The sequence below is a fragment of the Anomalospiza imberbis genome, chromosome Z (genome assembly GCF_031753505.1).
Source record: "Anomalospiza imberbis isolate Cuckoo-Finch-1a 21T00152 chromosome Z, ASM3175350v1, whole genome shotgun sequence".
NCBI lineage: Eukaryota > Metazoa > Chordata > Aves > Passeriformes > Viduidae > Anomalospiza > Anomalospiza imberbis.
Window position 1 is genome coordinate 6,905,139 of NC_089721.1, and position 23,363 is coordinate 6,928,501.

General features: G+C 41.7%; 1 protein-coding gene across 1 annotated transcript; it reads left to right on the forward strand.

Annotated features, from left to right (window-relative positions):
- TPGS2 (tubulin polyglutamylase complex subunit 2) lies at nucleotides 1–23,201 on the forward strand. Its single transcript, XM_068176097.1, has 7 exons — nucleotides 1–160; nucleotides 4,639–4,718; nucleotides 12,727–12,814; nucleotides 14,175–14,306; nucleotides 16,855–16,968; nucleotides 18,613–18,773; nucleotides 20,370–23,201. Exons 1-7 carry the CDS (start codon nucleotides 88–90, stop codon nucleotides 20,595–20,597), a joined length of 876 nt encoding a protein of 291 aa, XP_068032198.1. The 5' UTR covers nucleotides 1–87; the 3' UTR covers nucleotides 20,598–23,201.
- The last annotated feature ends 162 nt before the right edge of the window (nucleotides 23,202–23,363 follow it).

The following is a 23,363-nucleotide window of genomic DNA, read 5'->3' on the forward strand; positions in this document are numbered from 1 at the left end:
CGTGCCCTGCGGCTACGGGGCAGTAGGAAGGCCAGAAGGGCATTGTTCTCTGTCGGGCTGGGCTGAGGCAGGAGGGTCCCGCGGAGGATGGAGGAAAAACTCCCCACCGGCATCAAGCCCTACCTGGACAAGCTCACCTTGGGCGTCACAAGGATACTGGGTGAGTGGCGCTGAGCTACAGCCCCACGGGGCGGGGGCAGGCCGGGAGCGGGGGGAGCCACCCGTTTGTCACAGCCCCTGCTGTGAATCGCGCAGCTGAGCAGCCTGTGCACACACACAGACACATCCTTGTTTCTGGAAGCAACGGCAGGAATCCTGAATCTCCCGACTTTAAGAGTTCCATAAACACCAGAGAAGGAGAAGGTGGTGTTTTATGAAAAAACATGGAATCATTGAATGTTAAAAGGTGGGAAGAGACCGCAAAGATCATCCAGTCCCAACCCTGACGCCATGGGCAGGTTGCTCAAGGGCTTATCCAGCCTGGCCTTGAACTCTGCCAGGGATGGACATCCCCAGCTTCTCTGGGCAAACCGGCCAGTGTCTCACCACCTTCAAAATAAAAATTTTCTTCCTAATACCCAACCCAAATTTCCCCTCTTTCAATTTGTATCCATTACTCCTTGTCCTCTCACTTACAGTTCATAATGAAGAGTCCCTCTCCAGCTTCCCTGTAGGTCCCCTCCAGATACTGCAATGTTCCTGTGAGGTCTCCACACAATCTTCCTGTGTAAATCATGCCTAAATTTGATCCTCTTTGTTAATGTGGGGTCAGCAGGAAGCTGATTCCCATGCTGAGGGAACTGAAGGGGAGTTCAGCATGGTGCAGTGTTCTGATAGAAGGCCAATTTGTGAATCTGCTCGGGATCAGGTCCCCATAAATAGTTGCCCTGCAGCTCATTCCCACACTGAGATTTGTTCCGCAAAATTCCCTGCTTGTCATTTCCAGGTTTTGCTCAGATATTGAGCCTTCTTTCATCCCCTCAGCTCCCTCTGAATTCAGCAGGACTGCGAGGCATCCAAAAGAGCATTCTCAGACAAAACTTAACTCATATCAGTGGAATCACAAGGATTTGTGCAAGTATTTTTGTGTGCAAAGGATTTCAGCATTAGACCTTTGATACCTCAGCAGCACAGAGCACAGGGCTGTCTTTATTTGTAAGGTTGAAAAGCCATACATCTATCCCAAAACATGTGAAACAGGATTAAAAGTTGCAGTCTTGGAATTTCTTCCTGGGAATTTTAGAGCCAGAAGTGAGCTCTGTTATTATCTCACCCCAGAGCAGCATTGCAGGACAGGGAGTTTCACCTGGTAACCTCAATGTATCTATAGTGGCACATGGGTTTGGATAGCTGCTCAGACAGATGAGATTAAAAGATCAGGGTTAAATTCTTTCTCTGAGCTTCAGTGAGGACAGGATTTCACCCTCAATCTCTGATCAGTGTTGTCATAGTGAGTTATTATTGGACTTCTTGAGGTGGGAGATGGGTGGATTTTTTCCTGTTTGTTTGTTTTGTTAGTTTTGAGGTCAGGATAATGTTATCTCTACTCTGTGAGTGAAACTGATGGTCATCATCATAGCAAAAGCTTCTTTGAAGTATCTCTTTTTAAAAAATAGGACTAGCCCTGCCCACATTTTCACCACCCTCAGGTGTGTGAGAGCTTTGAGATGTGAGCTGTGTCCAAATGTTGTGTTGCCATATAAACTGTTTTGGGTAGGTGTGTTGTCTGCACCAGCACGACTTGGCAATGCAGATATGGCTCTGAAAGTCCTGCAGCATCCTTTTCACATGAAAGGTGTTTCCTGGTCTGTGTTTTCTGCTTTTTCACTCTGTGTCTCTGACAACTTGAATTGTGCAATACAAGAATGTCCATCACAGTGATGTTTTACTCCGCTTCTTTTCTCTGTCTCTCCACACCTTCTGGGATTTTGGCACATTTTTTCCAGTGAAGTAGTCCAAGGCATTTCATCTGTGCCACCAAATTAATTAGAATTGCTTAGCTAATTGGGAAACATTACCAGTCTGTTCAGTGCTCGTTTCTTTCAAATAACAAAGGCTGTCTCATTCAGAATGACGCCTTGCTCTGTATTTATTACTACTAGAAACTATCTCACTTTAAATCTTTTGGAAAGTCTCATGAAGTCACTTGATGTTTTCTGCCTAACATAAAGTACAATCAGTCATTGTTTTGTTGGATTGGGGTTTTTTTTAACTTTAGTCTCTGTGGAAGTCCCTACAAGAAGAGATGTTTCTCACAGGCATTATACCTTGAAGGGAAAAAAGGTAGAGATCTTTCCCATTGCCAGTATTCATTTTGCTGAAGTTCTGTGAGTAATAGAAAATTCCTGAAAGATTTATTATTCATAATTAAGTCAGAGTGGAAGATGTTAGCTCTTCTAGACTGCCCAAGACAGAACCATACTTCACTGTTAGCACTTTCTAGTAGATAAGAATGTAACTATTAAAACATTTTAAAATTACGCTGAGAGTTTAGCCAACTTACAGGCAGTATTAGCAGTACTGTAAAGACTGAAAATCCTGTGATTTCCTGCTGCAGCTTTGTGTCACACCACTACACTGACTGTTTCTGATTAATGCTGCAAAGCATTTTTGGGAGCTTCTAAATGAAATGTCCTAAAAATAGGGCAGAGTTTACTATGATCTTTATTCAGATTAATTTATGGGGTGTAGTCTGAAGAAGTTAAGCTTTATCATGCATCTAGGTACCACTAAAGTGGCTTCTTCATTTCTTCCATCTGGAAGGAAAAGCAACTCATTGCAGAGTTTACCCAAATGTTCAATGGCGCTCCTGTCCATACCTAGGCACATCTGTTAAACATGGTCTTCAGTTTACCCACAGTATATTTTTAATATTATATTTGGGCTTTTAAGATGGAATTTCTCTTTCTTTTGATCTTGAATTTGGTTCAGACCTCTTTAGAAGTTGCATTCTCTCATTCCTAGACATCTTCTTGACTGATATGAAATTTAATCTTCTGTCATCCCAGCCAAGATATTGTGCATGATGAATTAAACATCCCTGCTGTTTTCTTTGATCACAGAAATAACAATTACTCTGTTATTATAATCTCCTCAACTTGTCATAAGGTTTGCATAGCTTAGATGGAAAAGACCAGTTAGGTAATTGATTCCACTCTCTTGTTCAGACAGCTTCTGTTTGAGCAAGAGACAGATCACCCTGCTTTGGACCCACCTACCAGAAGTCAAACTTGGTGAAACATCAGAGTCTTCTGTATGTTTGGGTTCCCCCTTGGCCAGACAAATTTACCTATGTGACCAACTATGATTTTTTTTTAATGTCTTTAACATGGAGTTGGTTTATCAGATGCCATGCTTTATCTTTCAGTTCTCTAACGATGTAACCATCAATGTTTCGAACTGAAGTGGAGGTTTCCTGAAACGGAGTGCCACTCTTCCACCCACAGAACAGACAAGGACAATGCTATTGATAGAATTAAAAGCCTGGCATTGAAGATAAAAAAAAAACCAAAGCTCTCTAGTGCCTGTTTTCCTGTCTGGTGCACTGTGTATGTTTTACCAGAAAGCAATTGTAATGTGTGTGACTGCTTTAGGGGCCAATACTTTCACAGCAGAGCCAGTCTTGAAAGCCTTGCATAGTTAACACTGCTATTCCATGGCCCTGTCTGCTGGGCTTGTAGTTCCCACAACATTTTAATAGTCTCTCTGGACTTGATCCAAAGAGAATTATCTCAGTGGGAATTATTTCAGTTGGCTGTGGATGACATAAAACATTATAAAATAGTAATTGTAAAGGAGTCTATCTGCTATCACACACCTGAAAGTACCATGTGGCTTAGTATCTTACATTGATATAGCATTCTTTCCCATAAAATATTCAGAATATTTTTATAGATTTATATGAGTTCAATGCTTGTAGCAAATTTTTATGTGTCCAGCTGAGGTTCCAGAGAACTGATGTTTGCTCATGCAGATCCCTTCAGCAGGATCAGGTTTCTGTGTCTGTCCAAACCCACTGAATCCAGAGATGAAGTGTGCCTGCCCTTGTGGAATTGGGTTGTTAGCAGTTCACAGGAGCACTGCACTGCATCTTGTCCCTAGGTGAGGATATCCTACCCAACAAAAACCATAGGGCATGCTTACAAATAAAGATTCATTCCCCATAAGAGTTTGCCTCAAAACCCATCACTGATTTTTTTTTTCATTTTCCATAAAACTTCTGCAAAAGATGACTCCTTGAAGACAAATTGTGCGTGCTTACATCGTAGAATCATGGAATGGTTTGAGTTGGAAGGGACCTTAATGATTGTCTTGTTCTAACCCCTCCCACCCTGGGCAGGAATGCCACCCACTAAATTAGTGTATGTCTAGATATATCATGATATGTGCATATATGCACATTTTTATATGTATTAAAAAATCAAAGGATAACATTTAGTGCAGCACTAGACATCCTCATGCCAAGACATGCAAAGTACAGTTACAGACAAAAGAAAGTGACTGCTCAGTCACTAGCACAACACTTGCAATCATTAATGCCTTTTCCCTGGCTGTCACTCATTAATTTGCAAAATTGCCTGTCTCACAGTGTTGGTGTCACCCATGCCAGCTGCAAACATTCTCCTCTTTTCCTTTCAGAGACTTCCCCAGGAGTTGCTGAAGTGACTTTTGTGGAAAAGGAGCCAGCTGAACGCCACGCAATCGTCTCTTGGGAACAAGTGAGTATTTTCCTGACAAAACTGCAGTGAGGTCAGTTTGAATGTGTCGCAGCCCATGGAGAATGTCAAATGCAATGGCAACCTTGTGTTTATGAGACAGCTTGTTACCAGGTTTGATGTACAGTGCAGTCTAAACAGGTGTTGTTGGGTTTTTCTTAATCAGGTGTCACTCTTTCAGGCTGTCACATGCACCTGATATGTTAGAGAAACATCATCAGTGTGGATACATTCAGCATGACGGCTCTAAAAAGAAACCACATAACTGTAGTAGGCAGCTACAGTGGTGACTCAGTGGGGAGCAAACAGTTTTCTGACTCAGGTCTGAAAACATTTTCCATCTCCCTTTCAAACAACACGAAGCAGTGCTTTCTTAGCCATGGCCATTAAAGGTAAAGGCCTCAGGCTGGCAAATAACACTACCCAGTTTGTTCCAGTTATCTTTTTCTCATTTTAGTCTCAGCCATTTGCTTCAATTTCTCATATCCCTTTCTTTCACCTCTTTGGCTACCCAGCCTAATCTTTTGGCTAGGGCGTGTCCCATTGCATGTTCTAGAAGACTATGAAGGACACGTGCTACCTTCACTCTGCTTTATTTGATCCTACTGCATCAGTCTGTGTGATCAGAGGGCTCCTGAAAACTGTTGTGTGACTCTTGGCTTTTTTGCTCCATTTTTGGAATATACCTATCTTCATAAATCCCATGGCCACGGTTGAGTAACTGCTTGGTAGGTGTTGCTTGTGTAGGGATGGGACAGTAGAAGCAATCTGGCCTTTGGAAAGGGACATGGCAGAGAATGGAGTTGAGTGAATCATCCTTCCTCTGTTCTAACCCTGGCTGTGGCCTAAAGCAGCTGCTCCAAGAGACTGCTCTTGTTACCACTGCATAAAATACCTTCCCCTTTGGCACCTTGCCATTTACTGCTTTTCCTAAACAGTGATGAAAAATCTTACACTACTTTTGGTAATGCCCTATTCCAATTAGTGACATTTACTAAGAACATATATTCATATATATATATATATATATATATATATATATATGTATATATATATATATTCCAGTTTGGAATGTATGTGGTGTAAACCTGTGTGTTACTTACTGAAGCTTGTCCAGAAGTCAGCAGTTGTGGTCAGGGAGAAATGTCCTGTTTTTCAGGTTTGTATAAACCAATCCCTGGTCTCCTGTAGCTGTTGTTCAGGTATTGGGTTAACTGAGCTGGAAGGTTTGAGGCACCATGACTGTAAGACAGCTCAGGTCTGGGAACACAGAGTGATATTTGCCCATTCTTCTCTTGAGTGGAGAGTACTGCTTCTCCTCAACATGGTGCTCATTCCTCTCATTTTCGGGTGCTGCTTCTCCTCTAAACTAAAACTGAGCTATTCTTATAAAGCCAAACAAAGCTATTATTTCAAAACTGAGCTATTCTTATAAAGCCAAACAAATGCTGTACCTGAAGCACTTCATTCAAGAGAAGCCGAAAAAAAATTTCAGTTCCCACCCTCCCCCCAACAGTCAGCAATCAACTAACTCAATTGTGGAAGTAAATGAGTACAGTTGAGTTGGACTTCTAATAGTGATGGACTGGCTGTCTATTTCTTTGGTTTTGGTTCTCATTGCATTGACAAATTAAAGCTCTCTTCTCAAATAGAAAGGTAACTGGATTTTTTTTCCTTTTTTTTCCCCTTGAGCTCTGTAGATGAAGGTAAATCTAACCCAGTCTACACAGTTGCAGGACAAAACGTCCTGCCGTGATGATTAAGTACAATGCACTCAACAATTCATAAAGCTGTTCCAGGATGAACTTGTACCTGATTTTTCCTGAAGCTTACCTTTCTTGAATTTGAATACGTGCTGGTTTTTTAATCAGATTTATGGCCACTAGGTGGCAATACTTATGCACATAATCATTTCTCCATGGCTGAGATTTTTAACAAGATTTTGTCAGAGTATATTTTTAACTTTACATCCTTTGTTATGAAACTATTTGCAAACTATTTGCAACTATTTTTCTGGGATGTAGGAAAAACTGATGAAACTGTTCCCAAAACTACATTATTTTTCCCACAACAAGTTCTCTCTCTATTGAGACTCACCAAATAAAAGCTTTATTATTTAGATTATTGTTTAATGGAATCAATTTTTCCAGTCCTGTTTCAGTTTTGCAAGGAAAGATTATTTTACTGAGAAAAAAAAATCCAGGTGTTCAGGAGCTCTTAAAAGAAAATCAACCTTTTAAAAATTATTAACATTTTATTCATGCTGGGTATATGCATTTTTTGTTTCCATCAGCCATGTTTTCTAAATTGTGCTGTGCCATGTTTGTACTACTATGTAACTGGATACTGCTGTGGTTTAAAATCTCACCTTGCTGAGATTAAAATAATCTTTAAAATCTTTAGCTTGTTGAATGTCTCTTAGCTGCCTTGAAGCTTTGCAGGGGAAGCTGAGCTTCATGACAGGAGTTAGTGCAGTAAGGCTGTAAGAGAGAAGAAGAGATTTTTCCCAATGCAGAAAGAGCTGCTAAGTGTTACATGTCAGGAAATCAAGCTTGAAATTGCTCCTGAAGAATTTATTGGAAATCAGCACGCACACAAAAATGTTTAAGGTGTATGATTGCCAAGTGTATTTACATGGGTAAAGCATTGCTTCCCCTAAAATTGTAAGCAGTTCATTATATTTTAAAAGACTGATTTTTCATTATTTCCTCATATTTAAACCTACTAAGATGTTACCTTTTCCCCAAGAAAGAGAGACAAGAAGTACAAGAGGGAGTAGAGACAGAGTTACCTGGTCACCAGAAAACCAGTGCTAATAAATATATCATCCTAAGAAACCTTTCCCACTCCTAAAATTAGGCTGGCAATGGCCCTACTCCCTCCTTATGCAATTTTTAGAAATAGGTGTTACACTAAAATACTGCTAGGAGGCACTCTGGTGCAGTGTCTGAATCACATTTTCTTTTTTGTGTCAGCTAGAAGAAAAATGAGTCAGTCACATCACTGTTTTGGTTTTAAAAAAATAAGAAATTGCATTTTTGTTAGAGGGACACAGAGGTACCTGAGACCATTTTTTGTTGTCCTTCTCACTTGCTACTTGGGAGAAAAGCCTGACCTACACCTGGCTTTCAGGGACTCTCAGTACCTTTCATGTGTTAGAAAGTGAGAAGGTCTCCCTCAACCTCCTCTTCTCCAGTCTGAACACCCCCAGCTGCCTCAGCCCCTCCTCCCACACTTGTGCTTCAGACCCTTCCCCAGCTCCGTTTCCTTCTCTGGACACACTCCAGCACCTCAGTGTCCTTCTTGCTGTGAGGAAACAAAGCTGAACACAAGATTCCAGCTGTGGCCTCACCAGTGCCCCCAGCACAGGGGGATGGCCACTGTCCTGCTCCTGCTGGCCACACCATTGCTGACACAAGCCCGGTGCCATTGGCCTTCTTGGCCACCTGGGCACACTCCAGCTCGTGTCCAGCCACTGAAAACCAGCACCTCCAGGTCCTTTCCCATTCAGCAGCTCTCCAGCCACGCTGTCCCAGCCTGGAGCTGCAGGGGGTTGCTGTGTCCCAAGGGCAGGACCCAGCACTTGGCCTTGTTGAACCTCACACAATTGGCCCTGGCCCGTGGATCCAGCCTGTGCAGATCCCTCTGCAGAGCCTTCCTGCCCTCCAGCAGATCAGCACTCACACCCAGCTTAGTGTTGTCCTCAAACTGACTAAAGGAGCTCTTGATTCCCTCACTTGGATCATCAATAAAGATAAAAAACAGTACAGTACAGAGCCCCAGTACAGAGCCCTGGGGGACACCACTAGGGACCAGCTGCCTGCTGTAAGTAATTCCATCCACCAGCACTCTCTGGGCCAGGCCAGCAGCCAGGCTTTAACTCAGAGAACAGAGCATCTAAGCCACAAGCACCTGGTGTCTCCAGGAGAATTCTATGGGATACAGTGTTAAAGACTTTTCTAAAGTCCAGGAAGTCAACATTTCTGGACTTTCCCTTGTCAGCTAAGAGGGTCATGGTGTTACAGAAGGGGATCGGGTCGGGCAGTTATGCCTTTGACAAACCCATGCTGCCTGGCATTATCCCCTGGATCTCCTGGAGGTGCCATGTGATGGCACATGAGCTTCCCCAGCACCGAGGTCAGGCTGACAGGCCTGTAGTTTCCTGGTTCCTCACTTGAGCCCTTGCACACAAACCAGGAACCTCCTAAGTTTCTCCCTCTCTACTATGTAGTGTTTCCAGCACACACCTGGAATGTCATCCTCCTTGCTTCTGAAGCATGTCTCTTTTTGAGTCCAAGTATGCACACAGGGTGCTCACCTTCAACAGTCCTTCTTGGCATCCTTGTCCTCCCTTAATATTAGCCAAGCCTCCCATCTCTGATCCCCATGAGCGCAGGATATACCTACCTTGAGCTTGCCTTGTGGCTGTGATGTGGGAGAGATGGGGAAGGGGATCCAGCAGAGCCAGTGCATGTGGAAAGCTATGTTTCTTCAAGTTGCATGATGGGGAACAGGCTGGAGGACTTCTGGGAGGTAAATAGTGTTTCTTACACAGTGCTCCCCCTCTTGTTAAGCTTTGTAACGTATTGAAAAACTGGCTGCACAACAATATCCTCAAGAGAACTTTGAAATCCTGTTCTCTGCAGCAGGGAATCGAGTCTATTCTAGCCCCAGAAAATCAAGGTGATCTCCCAGAAGCCCCCCAGGTCAGATTTATTAAAGGTACAAGAAGAACATTTCAGTATGTTACATAAATTAGCATCAACATTCACTGACAGCTCGGACAAACCAGCTATAAAACTGTAGGACATTAAGGAGAGAGAAGGGTGGCTACTGATATGGTCTAATTCTTGGAAGCCCTGAGAAGTGACATGAATACTTTCCTTCTCTCCCCAGAAGCTGGGTAAAACTCATTCATGTTTTTAGAGAAGTCTCTCTAGAGCTATATGTTTTGATTGCTTTCTGTTTCTTTAGTATATTTGCTTGAGAGGCATTGTTTCAACAGTGTTTCAAGTGGATTGCCATATATCAGGGTTCTTAGCTTTGGATCCATGTCTAATCAGGTCCTGGCTGCAAAAATCAGATTCTTATATTTTTCTCTGTACTCAATAGACTGTGCTTTCTTGTGTGACTATTTTGAGATATTACAGAGAACAAAGAAAAGGAATAGACCTCATACACCATATTAAGCACTTGGGATATTTTGTTTTATGAGCTGATGAGTATAACCAGATAACTGGAATGAAAACAGCTGTTTGCCCGGGCTGTGGTTAAGCCAAGTCTGACATGTTATTTAGAAGCAGTGTATTTTATGGGGCTGGAGAACACAACCCTGAGATCTACCAGTTGAGCAAGAAGAACACAGAGTTTGATAAGCTGTTTTTAATATATAGTGTCTTGTTTCTCTGAGTGCTGTCAGAAGATTACTGTTCTGATGTCATATGGTCATGTGACTAAGCATAATATGACAGCTCAATCAATCCTTTCCATCAGATGGAGAAATGGGTGGTAATGAAGTTTTCTATTTACAGGCCTTTTCCTATAGACCCAGACCTGCTCTGGTACTGCATTTTTTTACCCATATATTTTGCATCAGCACGGTTGAGAGAATCCTGAAATAAATTCAGAGAGTGGCCATCTAGAGAAACATGCACATGTTGATATTTTACAACAGAAGGATTCAGAGCATAAAACCTATTCAGGTGTGATTTTTCCTCTTGTCTTAGCTATATTTGCTAAATTGGGCTGTGCCTGAGTTGTAGCAAGATTTATCTGGATACTACAGTGGAAGTTTTAAAACCTTAGATTTTATCATCCTAGTGGATCTGGTTCTCCTGCTTGAAGAAGAAAACCCACTGAAGCCAGGAGACCCATTCACATATGTGTTTTTACTGCTGCAGTGAATTAATTGAAATTAGGGGATTTGAAATGTAGTCAAAGTATTATGTAAACTTTTCTATTCTGCTTAGACTTTATAGCAGGTCTGTCATACTTTCTTTCTTCATAGGTTTAGCCATAGTCACTGTGCTTACAGGTACAGCTTGAAACTGGAAGTGATGAAAGCACAGCATGAAATTATAAATATTTAGGACTGAGGAGAACCACAGAAGAAGGTGTGTTTGTTAAAGGCATTTGAAGAACTTCAGATATGTTCAAGTGGTTTACTAATCACCTTAAACTTACCACCAGGTCCTCAGCCATCAGCAGACTCTTGTCATAGGATGGTAAATTCTTCTCAAAATGGCCTCTGCAGTGTCAGGTTATCTGCTTTAAGATGTGTGGATCCTGAAGATTTTCTCTATCTGAATTAAGAGAGCTCTGAGCTAGTGACCAGGCTGCTTGATGAAGCAAGTAAGGTGACCTGCCCCATTGCAAGCTGCAAAGCCATTGTGTCTGAGACTCTCAGCAGCAGTCAATCAACATTAATGGATGTGCTTTAAAAGTAAATTAACAAGCACAAGGTTGTGGGTGGATTAGGGGCTCCTACATAGTGTGTACACCCCAGTTTAGGCAACAGAGACTGTAACAACCCAAATAAAGTGTCTGTGAATAAGGCTTTAACAGGCAGAAAGGCTGTTCTGGTCCTAGGGTAGGGAGGGCATGTGAACTGGATGAGACCAGCACCTTGCCTTGCTCAGCCAGCAGCTGATGACTAGAGGCCAGCATTGCAGCTGGATTCACAATTGGCAGGTTGTTATTGCTGGATAGATTGGATGAGATTAACATCTCATCTCTTGAGATGTTAAAAAATTCATGCCCCAAGTGAAGCAGGGATATTTGAACTGCATGTACATCTTCCTTTTCCTTAGGTACTGGTTACTAGAATATTCTGTCTTTATTTAATGAAACTTTTCCACAAGGAGAGTGGTGCAACTCTTGGACAAGTCAACATGCGCATATTGTGGAAGCTCCATCATGGGACACACTCCTGAGTTTTGAGGTCGGATTCTTTTGGAGTCCTGAATGTGACTATTTTAAATTTGAACTCACTGGCATCAATCTGTTTTTTTTCTCTAAAACTGTTACAAATAGACCAACAGGTAATAACTCCTTTAGTCATGCTTGCTGCTTGTGTTATTAAAACTGGCGGGTTTCCATTTTGTTTAATATTATGTACTTGACACTTCAGCAAGAGCAGAGGGTCACTGGTCTGCAGCCAGTCCTGTCCCCAGGAGCAGGGTCTACAAATGCTTATAGTTCTTTGAGCTTCTTTTTGTTTTGAGGATTAAGCCTTTATCCTTCCATCCTTCTATTTGCAGCTTAACTGAAGAGTCTAAGTTAAGAAAGACTCCTTCCACAACCAAAATAAGTATAGGAGAAGTTTTCTGGTTCCTAGAAACTCGAGCTCACTGGGGTTGCTTCTTTCACTGGTGGCTCAAAAGGAAGCAGGCTTAGGAGCCCCAGCCATGCACTGAAGTTTGGAGGGATGAAGCCAGACCAGCAGATTTGTGAGTCTGGCTTTGCATGTACTTGTACACATAGTTTTTTGTTAAGTGAAACATCAAATCTACTTGAGTATGTGGCACATTTGAGTCTATACTTCTTACACCTACTTGGAGCTGAAATCCCTCAGAAGAAGAGAGTCATTGTGCTAATAATATACATGATTCAGTGGAACAGGTAAGTTTAGTCTGATTGCACTTAAAACCCTCCTCTTTTAAGCCGTATATATGAAAAAGCTGATTGTTGTGATTTATGTGAGTTTGGAGTGGCTGCTAATCTCAAATGGTAATATGATGTCTTAGTTTGGGAACAATGCTGTAATAATTTTGTGATGACTAACTGCTTATTGTGAAATTTTCCCAAGCTACCTTTGTTACGACTAGTAGAGTCCCAAGAAATACAGAGTTTTTTTCTCAAGGCTTTAGAATGAGATATTTGAACTGATTTGAGTCACCTTGGAGTTAAGCAAGAAACTTGGTGGCAAATATTTCTGTATCCATTTTCAGTTGTTCTTAGAATTTGAGACATGTTCTGCATTTCCCCATTACACTTTGATTGTAATTTGCAGAAAAACTCCTGTATATTACCTGAGGATTTAAAGAATTTCTATCTGATGACTGATGGCTTCCAGATGACCTGGAGTGTGAAGACTGATGGTGAGTCCCTGTGTTCCCCTCCACTGACAACCTCAATTAATTGCAGCCAGTCTTTCCTTTGCAGAACCTCTTTAATTGCAAACTTACTTTCTGCCCAATCAATACACATCTCTCAGGGCAAAATCTATTGCTTGCATATTCTGGTATCCCACAGAAGAGGTGCAAACACTCTTTCTTTCTGTCAAGAAACTTAATTATTCATGACATAAATTTTATTCTGTAATACACTGGCCATCTGTTGACACTCAGATTTAGGTGTGTCATTTAAACCTCATACCTAACCAACTCCCTCTGTAGTTCATGCAGAGAGAAACAGCTGTAGCTATTTATCTAATCATAAATCAGTAGGAAGAGTCACCCTCTGATAATATTTCTTTCTCATTGAAATGTGTATGTACATGTTGGAGCCTGATTCTGCTTTCCACCAGCTAAAGTCCAAGCTTCATTTTCTATCCTTGTTCAGGAAAAATCAAGTAGTTTTTCACTCTGTGGCTGTTATCCTGGCTCTCATTGCCTTCACACAGGGTTCTCCATTTGGGCTGAGGACACTGATCACTTCTGGAGATGGGTGTCAAATGCAGGGTCTTCCTCAGGAAGTGAAATTTCAGAGACAGTTTACATCAGTGCTTTAGCACCTGCGTGACTCCCATCATGTTTCAAGTGGGATTTATGACCTCTGAGGAGTCTTGTTTTCAGGGCTCACAAGTGCACGGAGACCAAGGCTGCTGGTACAGCTGTCTTGTTTGAGCAAACATCCAGCAGTGTCTTCTGAGACCCATCACACTGGCACGTGGCTGAAAAGAGTGCTTGCTGCCTTGATGTCTGGTAACAGTCTGAGTCCTCAGGAGGACAAGTCCAGTAGGATTCTTTCAGGAGCACCCACATGTTGATGCACTGATAAAATCCTCTGTGGAAGTGGGAACCAAGAGGATGTACCCTGAACAGGTACATGGAGTGAAAGAGGACAAGCTGCCCAGTAAGCTGTGAATGTATGGGGTGGTTTCAGATAGGAAGGGCAGTAGCAGGGAAAAGTGCTTTGAGGAAGAGGCTGTAGCTGAAATCCTGTAGCCAGGATTTTTAATTTTTCACAGGACTGAGCTAACAGCTGCAGCACAGTCCTTGCCAGCAGTGTAATTCCATTACCTTTATAGCTCTGAGATGGTGTTGCATCACATGTAAGTGGGAGTCTGTGTTTGAAAAAGCCTCATTTCTGCTCTTGTAGAGTCTTACCTAAGTTAAATGTCCAGATCTGCTGGGTATAACCATTCTTCACCCCACAGAGGTTGGTGTCTGGAGGAAAATAAATGCCTCCCAATGCTTTCCTGACACTGGATGTGATTAATGATTGGTTTTGTTGCAGATACCCCGAAGCCCCTGGGCTCCATGGTGATTAACAGTGTCTCGAAACTGTGTCGGCTTGGGGGTTCCTCTATGTACACTCTACCTAGTGCTCCGACTCTCACTGACCTGGAAGATGACACAGATGAGGAAGGTAAGGCACTGTTAACAAGCTAGAAAACCTGCTCTGTCTCATCCCTTTTGTTCTAATTATGTTAGAATACAGCACAAAATATGTGGACCAAACCACTGTCCACCAGGTTGCTCAGAGCTCCATCCAGCATAGCCTTAAATACTTCCAGGGTTGGGAGTATCCACAATTTCTCCAGGCAGCCTGTGCCATTGCCACATCACCCTCACAGTAAATAATTTTTTCCTAATATCTAATGTAAATCTGCCTTCTGTCAGTGTGAACCCACTCCCCTTATCCTGTCACTTCATATCCTTGTGAAAAGTCCCTCCATCTTTCTTGTAGCCTCCCTTACAGGTACTAGAAGGCCACAATTAGGTCACCCTGAAGCCTTCTCTTTTCCAGACTGAACAAACCCAATTCTCTTAGCACCTCAGCTATCCCACATGGCAGGGAAATTGGAACAAGATGATCTTAAATGTCCCTTCCATTCTACAATACAGCAATAGAAAAGATCACTCCAGGTAGATGGGGATTGCTTGGTCTAGCAACCTGCTCTAGAGAACGGTGTCCCTGTCCATGTCAGGGCAGTTGGAGCAAGATGATCTTCAAGGTCCATTTCCAACCCAAACCATTCTGTGATTCTGTGACTCTCTGTCTCCTGGGCTGGATCTATTATGTCTCTTCTTAGTTCCCTACAGCCTTGGCTGTAAGGTAGATCTGTATGCTGCAAATGTAGTGCAGATTAGTGTTATCTGCATCCTCTTTTAGCAGCCCGTTCTGCCTTTTCCCTGTTTAAACTTTCACCTGAGCCTTGCCCCAGTGATTCAGCTTCCAAAATTTTTGTGTGCTTAAGGTGCTAAAAGAACAAAAGATAACAGGTTTTGTTTTGGTAGTGAAAAGACAGCTGGAATTGGTATGTACATATAACTATGAAGCTACCCTGCCTAAAAATGCTGAGAATGCTGCTATTTGGAGAGAATAAAAAAGAAAAAGAAAGCCCATTCATTTTGTCAGAGCTCTCACGTCCAGCTGGAAAAATCAAGAGGATAAGAATACAGCCAGGTGTCACACCAATTTCATAAAAGAATGCTATTTGTTTTCAATCTTGTCTCTGCATCTCTATAAGTTCTTCTAGCTTCGAAGTGTGGCTGAAAGTAGTTTTTACATTCCAGTTTGGCTGCAGTCCTGATCTTCTAGAAATGCTCAGTGATGGTTGAGGGTCTTGAGGAAGAGTCAGATGTGGTTGTTGAGAAGGATGCTGATGTCACACTGGAATGTATGGATAAATATATATCTCTGCAATTTCATTGAAGTCTTGTCACAAGAGAAAAAGAATAAATTGTTCTCCCTGTCCTCCTTAGATAAAAATTAATCAGGACAGAAAAAGGAATCATATATACAACAGAAATAATGGGTTTCAATTGTAGCAGGGAAGATTCGGGATCCATGAGGAAAACTTCTAAGAGTTAAGTGATGGATTTGGGTTGAATACCTAGAGATTGTGCCTGTGCCTTCTCTAACACTGGAGAACTTAAAGAAAAGATTAGACAAACCTCAGGGGTGACATCTGTAAACCTTGACTCGCTTAATGCCAGGGAGGAAATAGAAGTCAGCTTATCTATTTTCAGCCATCTTGATTTACTAAAATATGAATATCAATCTAATGTCAATATCCAACTGAGATGGACAAAAACTCTCTAACATTTTAAAGTTAGAAAGGGTATGTTTATTGCATCAGCCGGGCAGCACATGGGATAACTCCCTAATGCGCTCCGCAAAAATCACAGGTCTTACAAAGCCCTTTTATTTACAGAAGTCTTGAATACACAAAATATGAATGCATATTCATATCCCTGTCACTTCCTCTGCTCCGCTTAGTATGCTAATTGGCAAAAAGGCTATTAAGCATGCGTTGTTTTCTTCCCTGAAATGAGTCAGGGGTCCATTTTGGGGAGGTGTCTCCAAAATGAGGAAGTAAAATAAGTCTTCCTCGTTCTGACCTTTTTACCTTTTCAATGCATACGTGACAAATGAATCCTTGTAGCTTTCCTGTGTTCAATGGATTCCTCAAGTATGGGAAGTCTGCAACTGTTTTTGTGTCCTTGAAATCTGTTTATCACATTCTGTTTTTCATGATAAGCACAGCTACCCAAACATAAAGTTGACAAGCAATGAGTTACTAGATCCTGGATATCTTATCTAAGATCCGGCTACTGTTAACTATGAACAAAGCTTATTTATCTACTTCCGCTAACTCAGCAACCTCTAATTTAACAATCATCTTAACTTTCCTAAAATTCTTAATTCTTCAAAATTAATGTCTCAATTTGATTTTGACTCTGTGGTTTGTTTTCCTAACGGAGATGAAAATTTTTCTCACTCTTTTGGGTTTCCTTTGCTTGATTTTATTTTAAACTTAGGGAACTTAATAATTTCCAAGAAGTATAAATGTAATAGGTTGATTCAGTTCTTCATCATCTGATTTATTAATGTATAAAACAGACTCTTTGCAACTGAGTCACATTCAGTTTTCCAAACATGTTTCATAATTTTTTTCCCTTGGTTTCAGGTAATGGAGACAAACCAGAGAAGCCACACTTTGATTCTCGTAGTCTTATCTTTGAATTAGACCCGTGCAATGGGAATGGGAAAGTCTGTCTTGTTTATAAGCATGCTGAGCCAGGTAAGACTGAAAAAAGAAAAGTTAGCTATCTCTTCTTGTGGATTGTATCTGGAGGCCGCACATGGAGAGTTATCTTGTATTTCTGATCTTCTTTGCAATTTTTAAGTGAAACTTTTACTGGTATGTCCCGTCTCCACTGAAGTCAGGAGCTAAATCTTAACTAGATCTAACATGATCACTCCTTTTAGTGTTGGAGTCAGAGTTATAACTTACAATTTCTGTGTGCATAGAAGCAGGGAAGTATTCACATGTGACCTACAGACAGTTGAGTTGAAATAATACAGAGCTCCACTAATCTGGTTACTCGCATGTCTTGGAACAAAGCCTTTACATTTTGATGAGAAAGGGTATAACTCTGCTTAGAAACAAAAAGTAGGTGGCAAAAAAAGATGAGATAGAATTAGACTGAGTCTTCCCCCTTGTGCACAGATGCTGGGTCTCCAGGTGCTAACTAGGCCAAAATGTGGCAGGAAGGGTTAATGGGGAGGGTGAGAAATGGGAGCTGAGCTGTTCTTTTTGACAGAGATAACTGTTATCAGTGAGAGAGTAGTGAAACACCCAAGGCACTTGTAAAATAGTTGTCATCTGACACAGTGCACAGGTCATGTATGTGTGTTTACTGTGTAGGGTTGTGCAATTGCAATATACAGATTCTTAAGAAAAATCTTGGGTTATTATCTTGTCCCTTTCATTTTTTATGACTACAACTACCATGGCAGGAAGTTCTTGGCCTCTTGCCTCCCCATGTTAGTGATTTCAGCACATGCAGTGGATAACCTGGGCAAGGGAAGGGAGCTTTGGTTACAGGTGTCAATGTCAACAATGTCTGTTTAAATGACAGTGTTCAGCATCTCAATCTCCCAAGAAAAAAACTTCTTTTTATGCTACAAAGGATGTCACCACCAGAGAAATACTTGATCACTGTGGAAAGATTTTGCAAATTGTGTTTTTGTTGGCAGCACATACTACCATGACATCCAGACTCTGGACTATTCAGTAATCCAGATCACTGACAATTGAGTTAGTTGCTTTTTACTTTGTGGGGCGGATAAATGTTTGCCATAATTGTACTTTGAACATATACTACAAAGTTGCTGATGTCCAAGAATGTTCCATCTAGCATGTCACTCCCAGGTTGTGAAGGAACAGCATTGTATTCATTGTCCAGCATACAGCCAGTCAATACCCCATGCAGTGGGTGAACACTGGATGATGAGTAGGACACAAAAGTTTATAGTAAATAGGACTAAATAGTAAATAATCATTACATCAGGCTGACAGCTGGTCACTAGTGGAGTTCTGCAGGGCTCCATCTTGGGCCCAGTGCTCTTCAGTGTCTTCATGAACAGCTTGGACACAGGACTGGAAGGGTTACTAAGTTTGTCCATTATACTGAAGTGGGAGGAGTTGATGTCTCTCTCGAAGGCCCTGCAAAGTGACTTCAACAAATTAGAGAGATGTGCAATCACCAACCATATGAAGTTTAACAAAGACAAGTTCTGGATTCTGCACCTGGGCTGGAACAAGCCTGGAGGTACATAAAACAGCCATCTGATGAGTGTGTTGTGTCTCCCACCTTACAATGGCCAGGGGTTATCTTAATACTGCAAAGCAACATTGTAATTTATGCTTGTTTTATTCTAGTGGTCTCCCCAGACACAGAGATCTGGTTCCTGGACAGAGCTCTGTATTGGCATTTCCTCACCAAAACCTTCACAGCCTACTACCGCCTGCTCATCACCCACCTGGGTCTCCCACAGTGGCAGTATGCCTTCACCAGCTATGGGGTCAGCCCCCAGGCCAAGGTAGGACAACAGAGTCCAGCCTGTCAGTATTTTGCATAAGTATAGACTGGAAAAACATCTTCCTACCTTTTGGCAAGCTGTCTGTCTGCTCAGGGGGGCCTCCCAGGTGAGCCACAGAAGGGACCACAAGTTTTTTCCATGTAACATGCTAGTAGTCATTTGTTTCACAGTAATTTGAATTTACTAATATTGTGTTAGCCCTGCTTTTCTCTCAGCAGTTGGGGCTTCATAAAAATTATGCCCTAAAAAGGGCAATTTAAAGTCCTAGAGGTATTAAAAAAACCTCTACATAAAGTCTTGTGAGCATTCCAGTTGCTTATTATTGTTATTAAAATTACTATTCTGCCATGCCAAAATCCTGCTATTAGAGGCTTCTGCTGTTCTTCTGTTTTTGACTGGGCCTTCAGCCCTATCCCTGCCTCCATCCTGTAGGAACTGACGGAATGGAACTGAGGGAATGGAACTGATGATCCTACTGAACACAGCTCATAAGTCAGCACAGTGTCAGTGCACCTTGGCAAGTCCTGTTGGGACTTGAGTGTCCTGCACTTCACCCAGACACAAGAGCTGTTCTTACCAGCATGAGATTCCCTGGTCCTTTGTGCACACCAGAATTACTAAAATCACTCCTGACTTCCCATCAAACAGTGGCTGTAGAATTTGGTTCTTCTCAGTCCCTTATGTCTTCCCTGTTACACTGCATTGGACTTTATCAGTCAAAGTTGTGTACATGGCACTGTGCTCTGCCTTTCTGTAACTTTCCTGCTATAAATAGTTTATTATGTTCAGTATATTTGCAAACCTTAAGAGGAATCATTCATATATTCCCTAATCATTTGCAGCCCCTGTTGGTTAAAATCTTCCTAGTTTGTTAACCATTATCATTTTTAAAAGTTTTCAAGGGGATATATTAAAGCTGTTTTAAACTAAGCAGTATATTAATAGATGATTATCTGTATTTTCATATTGAACTTCTGTATGTCCTGCTCAACCCTTTGCTGATGGTTTCACTGTGATTTGAAATACCTTAACTACTATCGTTTTATTTCCTGATTTTGTTAATGGAAAAATAGAAAATCAGAAATAGAAACAATAAGACAAACAAACACAAAATTCTTTGTGTAAGAAGTTTAAAAAATTCATTATTTTATGTGTGAAGAGAGGGAAGAAGGTTACATTTTGAGAAATTCAACTAGTTGGTTTTCAGTTTATAAGCACATTTAAATTCCAAATGTTTTCTTAATCCTTTCTGTTTATCTGAATCTAAATAAATGTCACTTCGTTTCATCCCCTCCTTTTGCTTTTCCTCCTGTGGTGTAAATCAGGATTCGCTCTTGACAGGAGTCACTGCAGGAAAGGTGGTGTTAGGATTGTGTCTGGTTCTCCTCTTCCCTGTCTGGAATGCAGTTCCAGGACTGGGGCTGTAGCCATGCCTTGTGTATCCTTATCACAAGCACTTTTCCAAGTCCTGTAAACTGCAAACTGATAAGTGGCATAGGATTAAGCTCAAGTCTTGGGGAAGATGGGGAGCAAGGTGGAATTGTCTAACTGCAGTTTGAATTTAACCTGTTCCTTCCCCACCATCCTGCCTTTCAGCAATGGTTTAACATGTATAAACCCATAACCATCAACACAGCCCTCCTGTCTGAAGAAGCTGATTCCTTTGTGAACAAGCTGGACCCCAATAAGGTATTTAAAAGCAAGAACAAAACTCCAGTGCTCAAGAAGAAACAACCTTCCCAGCCACCAGGCTCCCAAAAGAGTCACACAAGCATGGCCTCTGCCAAGACATCCTCACTAGCTGGGAATTCTTCAAGGAAGTGAGCCTGCTAGACAACATTTGCAATAAGCTTTGATGTTTTTTGCTGCAGAGTCTCTGTGGTACAGAGCAAGTTCCCTGTGCATGAAGAGATGTGCCCATGGAAAACACGTTGCAGTACTTGCATGAAATATATCCGCGATGTCGATGTAGTTCCTGGAGGCTCTTTAAAAAAATTGATACAGCAATTTTATTCCCTTCTGCTACTTGCAGCATGTACTTTTCAGAGGGCATGAAGAAACCTTTGATGTCACTGCTCCATAAGGAAGCTTTTTTTCCTGCACAACTGCAACAGTGAAATGAAAGTAAATGTAATTCACTGTAACTTTAACAGACCAATGCTGAGGTAGAGGGTGTGAAGATGTTTCTGCCATGTCCTTTGAAAGAAAATTGTCCTGATCTTGCATGCTGTGGGAGCAGGCTGGAACCCACTGAACACAGAAGTATCTTTCACTCCAGATAGAATCAAATTCTGCACTTCCCTGTGCTTCATCCAACTTCTGCTCTGAGATTCATGGTACAATGGGACTTGTGACTTCCATGTCTCTGCATTAGCCTAGCCTACAGCCCAGACGACTTTTTGGTCTTTGTGCTGTATCTTTTCAGATGGTGATATGATTTGCAATAATCCTGAAGCCAGAAGCCGCAAGATCCTTTGTTACCTCCCTTTGTGAGAACTGCTGAGCAGAGAGTCAATGGTGTTGAGTCCCATCAGCCAGGAGGACTCCTTGGTTTGTCACACATTCATTTGCAAAGCTGACCGTTGAAACAGACACTTTTCAGTTGGGCAGGATCTCACCAGGGGCCACTGAGATCCTACAGCCTTAGAAGCCCCTGATGCTGTTTTCTATACTGTAAGTTTTCAGGTTAGAACTGCACTTTAACCCATTCACTGCTGGTTTTCAGTTACTCCTGCTTATTTCCATTACTTTTCTATGCTATTCTGTCTTCCAAATACACTGGAATCATGGTAGCACCCAACATATTTTGTGCCTGAATATGGAAATCAAAATCACTGTCTTCAAGTAAGCATTGACTATTTAAACAGCATCATCTCTAATTTTTGAAAAACTACCACATAATTACACAAGACAAACCTACCTCACAGGGATGTTGTGAGGCTTTCATGAGTATTTGTATGGCCTTCAGAAAGATGAAGCCATTCTGTAAGTGCTTAATAGTATTTTAATAAATATTTGAATATTTTCCTCCAAAGTGATTGGATATTTGAAGATGCTTTGGAGAGCACATGGACATGGAATGCAAAGATGTATGGCAAGAGCAGTGTTCAGGATGGATTGTTTGGGGTGTTTTCTAATGCAGTAGAGAATCTCTCACTGAGAAGGGATGGTTTACAGTGCTTTTAGCTTATCCCTCTTGAGCTACTCAGAAATTCCCAGTTTATTTCACACAGGCCAGAAGACTGAACTTTGTGGCAGCTGTTCTACTTCTGGCCTGCAGTCACTGTACAAAATCTCTGCAGCCATCAGCCACTGCTCAGGTATATTTTGCTGCTTCCAGCACTGCCAAGGGCCCACCTTCAAATGCCATTGCTCCATTGCCTAGCAGCCACTCTCTGCCACCCCCAGATGACAAGAAATCCTCTAATGCACCCTCTCAAGCCCATGGGCATCTTGAGACAGGTGAAGATCTATTCTAGCTGCTCTACTGACATAAAGTGACCTCTAATGAGAAAGCACACATCAGTACTTCCTACCCAACCCCATCTCAGCTATGCTTTTAATATTGGGATGGGAATGACCATTAAAGCCAGTAAATGTCCTTTTCTGGAATTCTGTGCAGTAGTGATGTTCTGTCACTTCCTGCTCTTGGAGAACTCTGTGTTGTTTATCCATGGCACCCAGCCCTGGGACTGCAGTTATGTGCTTGACATACATACCACACTTGCTTAAGCACTTTCTAGAAAAGTTAAGACTGTTGTCACCCTCGTGGGAACAGGCAGCTTCTGATAGTGTTCTGCCTTTAATCCAGTGACACCTCCAACTTGTAAGACTGTTACAGGCCCACTTCCTCATTCAGATGGAGATAGCAGAATTCCTGCAGCAGCGGAGCAACATCTGCATTTCTCATGCATTCAGAGTAGGAAAAAAGTTTGTGGGGGGCAGTTTGTTCAAGTTTTTGGAGACACTGTCACAGAAGTTCTCTGACTTCTTTTCTGTGGTGGTAGTTGGTGTAGCTCAAATCTAGAGTGTCAGTACAAACACGGTTCTTTGCTGCCAGCGTGTTCCGGCAGAACTGCGCCAGGATTCAGGAGACCCTGTAGTTTAGTTTAGTAATTTTTTAATGCTTCCTGAATGTTCAGATGAAAAAACATAGAAAAACAAACATAAAAAAACAAACAACCCAACAGGTTTATGTTTCTATTTTAGACTGTTGTTCTTCTCTCTTCTGTGCTGTTCCAAACTAGGTATGCAGATATGCAAATGAAGCAAGCCTAGGCCCCTGGTCCATCACTGTAGTGTCTGTCTTTTACCAAAGAATATTCCAGATCAGAATTTATGTGTTAACTGACTTAATCATGTTGTATCTGCCACTGTTGATGCCTGTATTTTGATTTATATGAATATATCCTTATCTGGAGACTTTTAGCTCTGCTTTGCTTTTCTTCAGAATATAATAATTGTTTGAGGGTTGAGTTTTGTTTTGGGGTTGTTTTTTTTGGTTTTTTTTTTTGGGTTTTAGGTAGGTTTTTTTTTTGTAAATTTTTACACAGGGTGTTTGAATAATTCCTTCAGGTCACAGCCAGGTCT

What these genes read in the sequence shown, in the direction of transcription:
- TPGS2 (XM_068176097.1), top strand. Translation starts at nt 88, where the DNA reads ATGGAGGAAAAACTCCCCACCGGCATCAAGCCCTACCTGGACAAGCTC. An exon ending in GGGCGTCACAAGGATACTGG is followed by an intron (nt 161 to 4,638) that starts GTGAGTGGCGCT and finishes TTTTCCTTTCAG; the next exon opens with AGACTTCCCCAGGAGTTGCT. An exon ending in GGGTCAGCCCCCAGGCCAAG is followed by an intron (nt 18,774 to 20,369) that starts GTAGGACAACAG and finishes CCTGCCTTTCAG; the next exon opens with CAATGGTTTAACATGTATAA.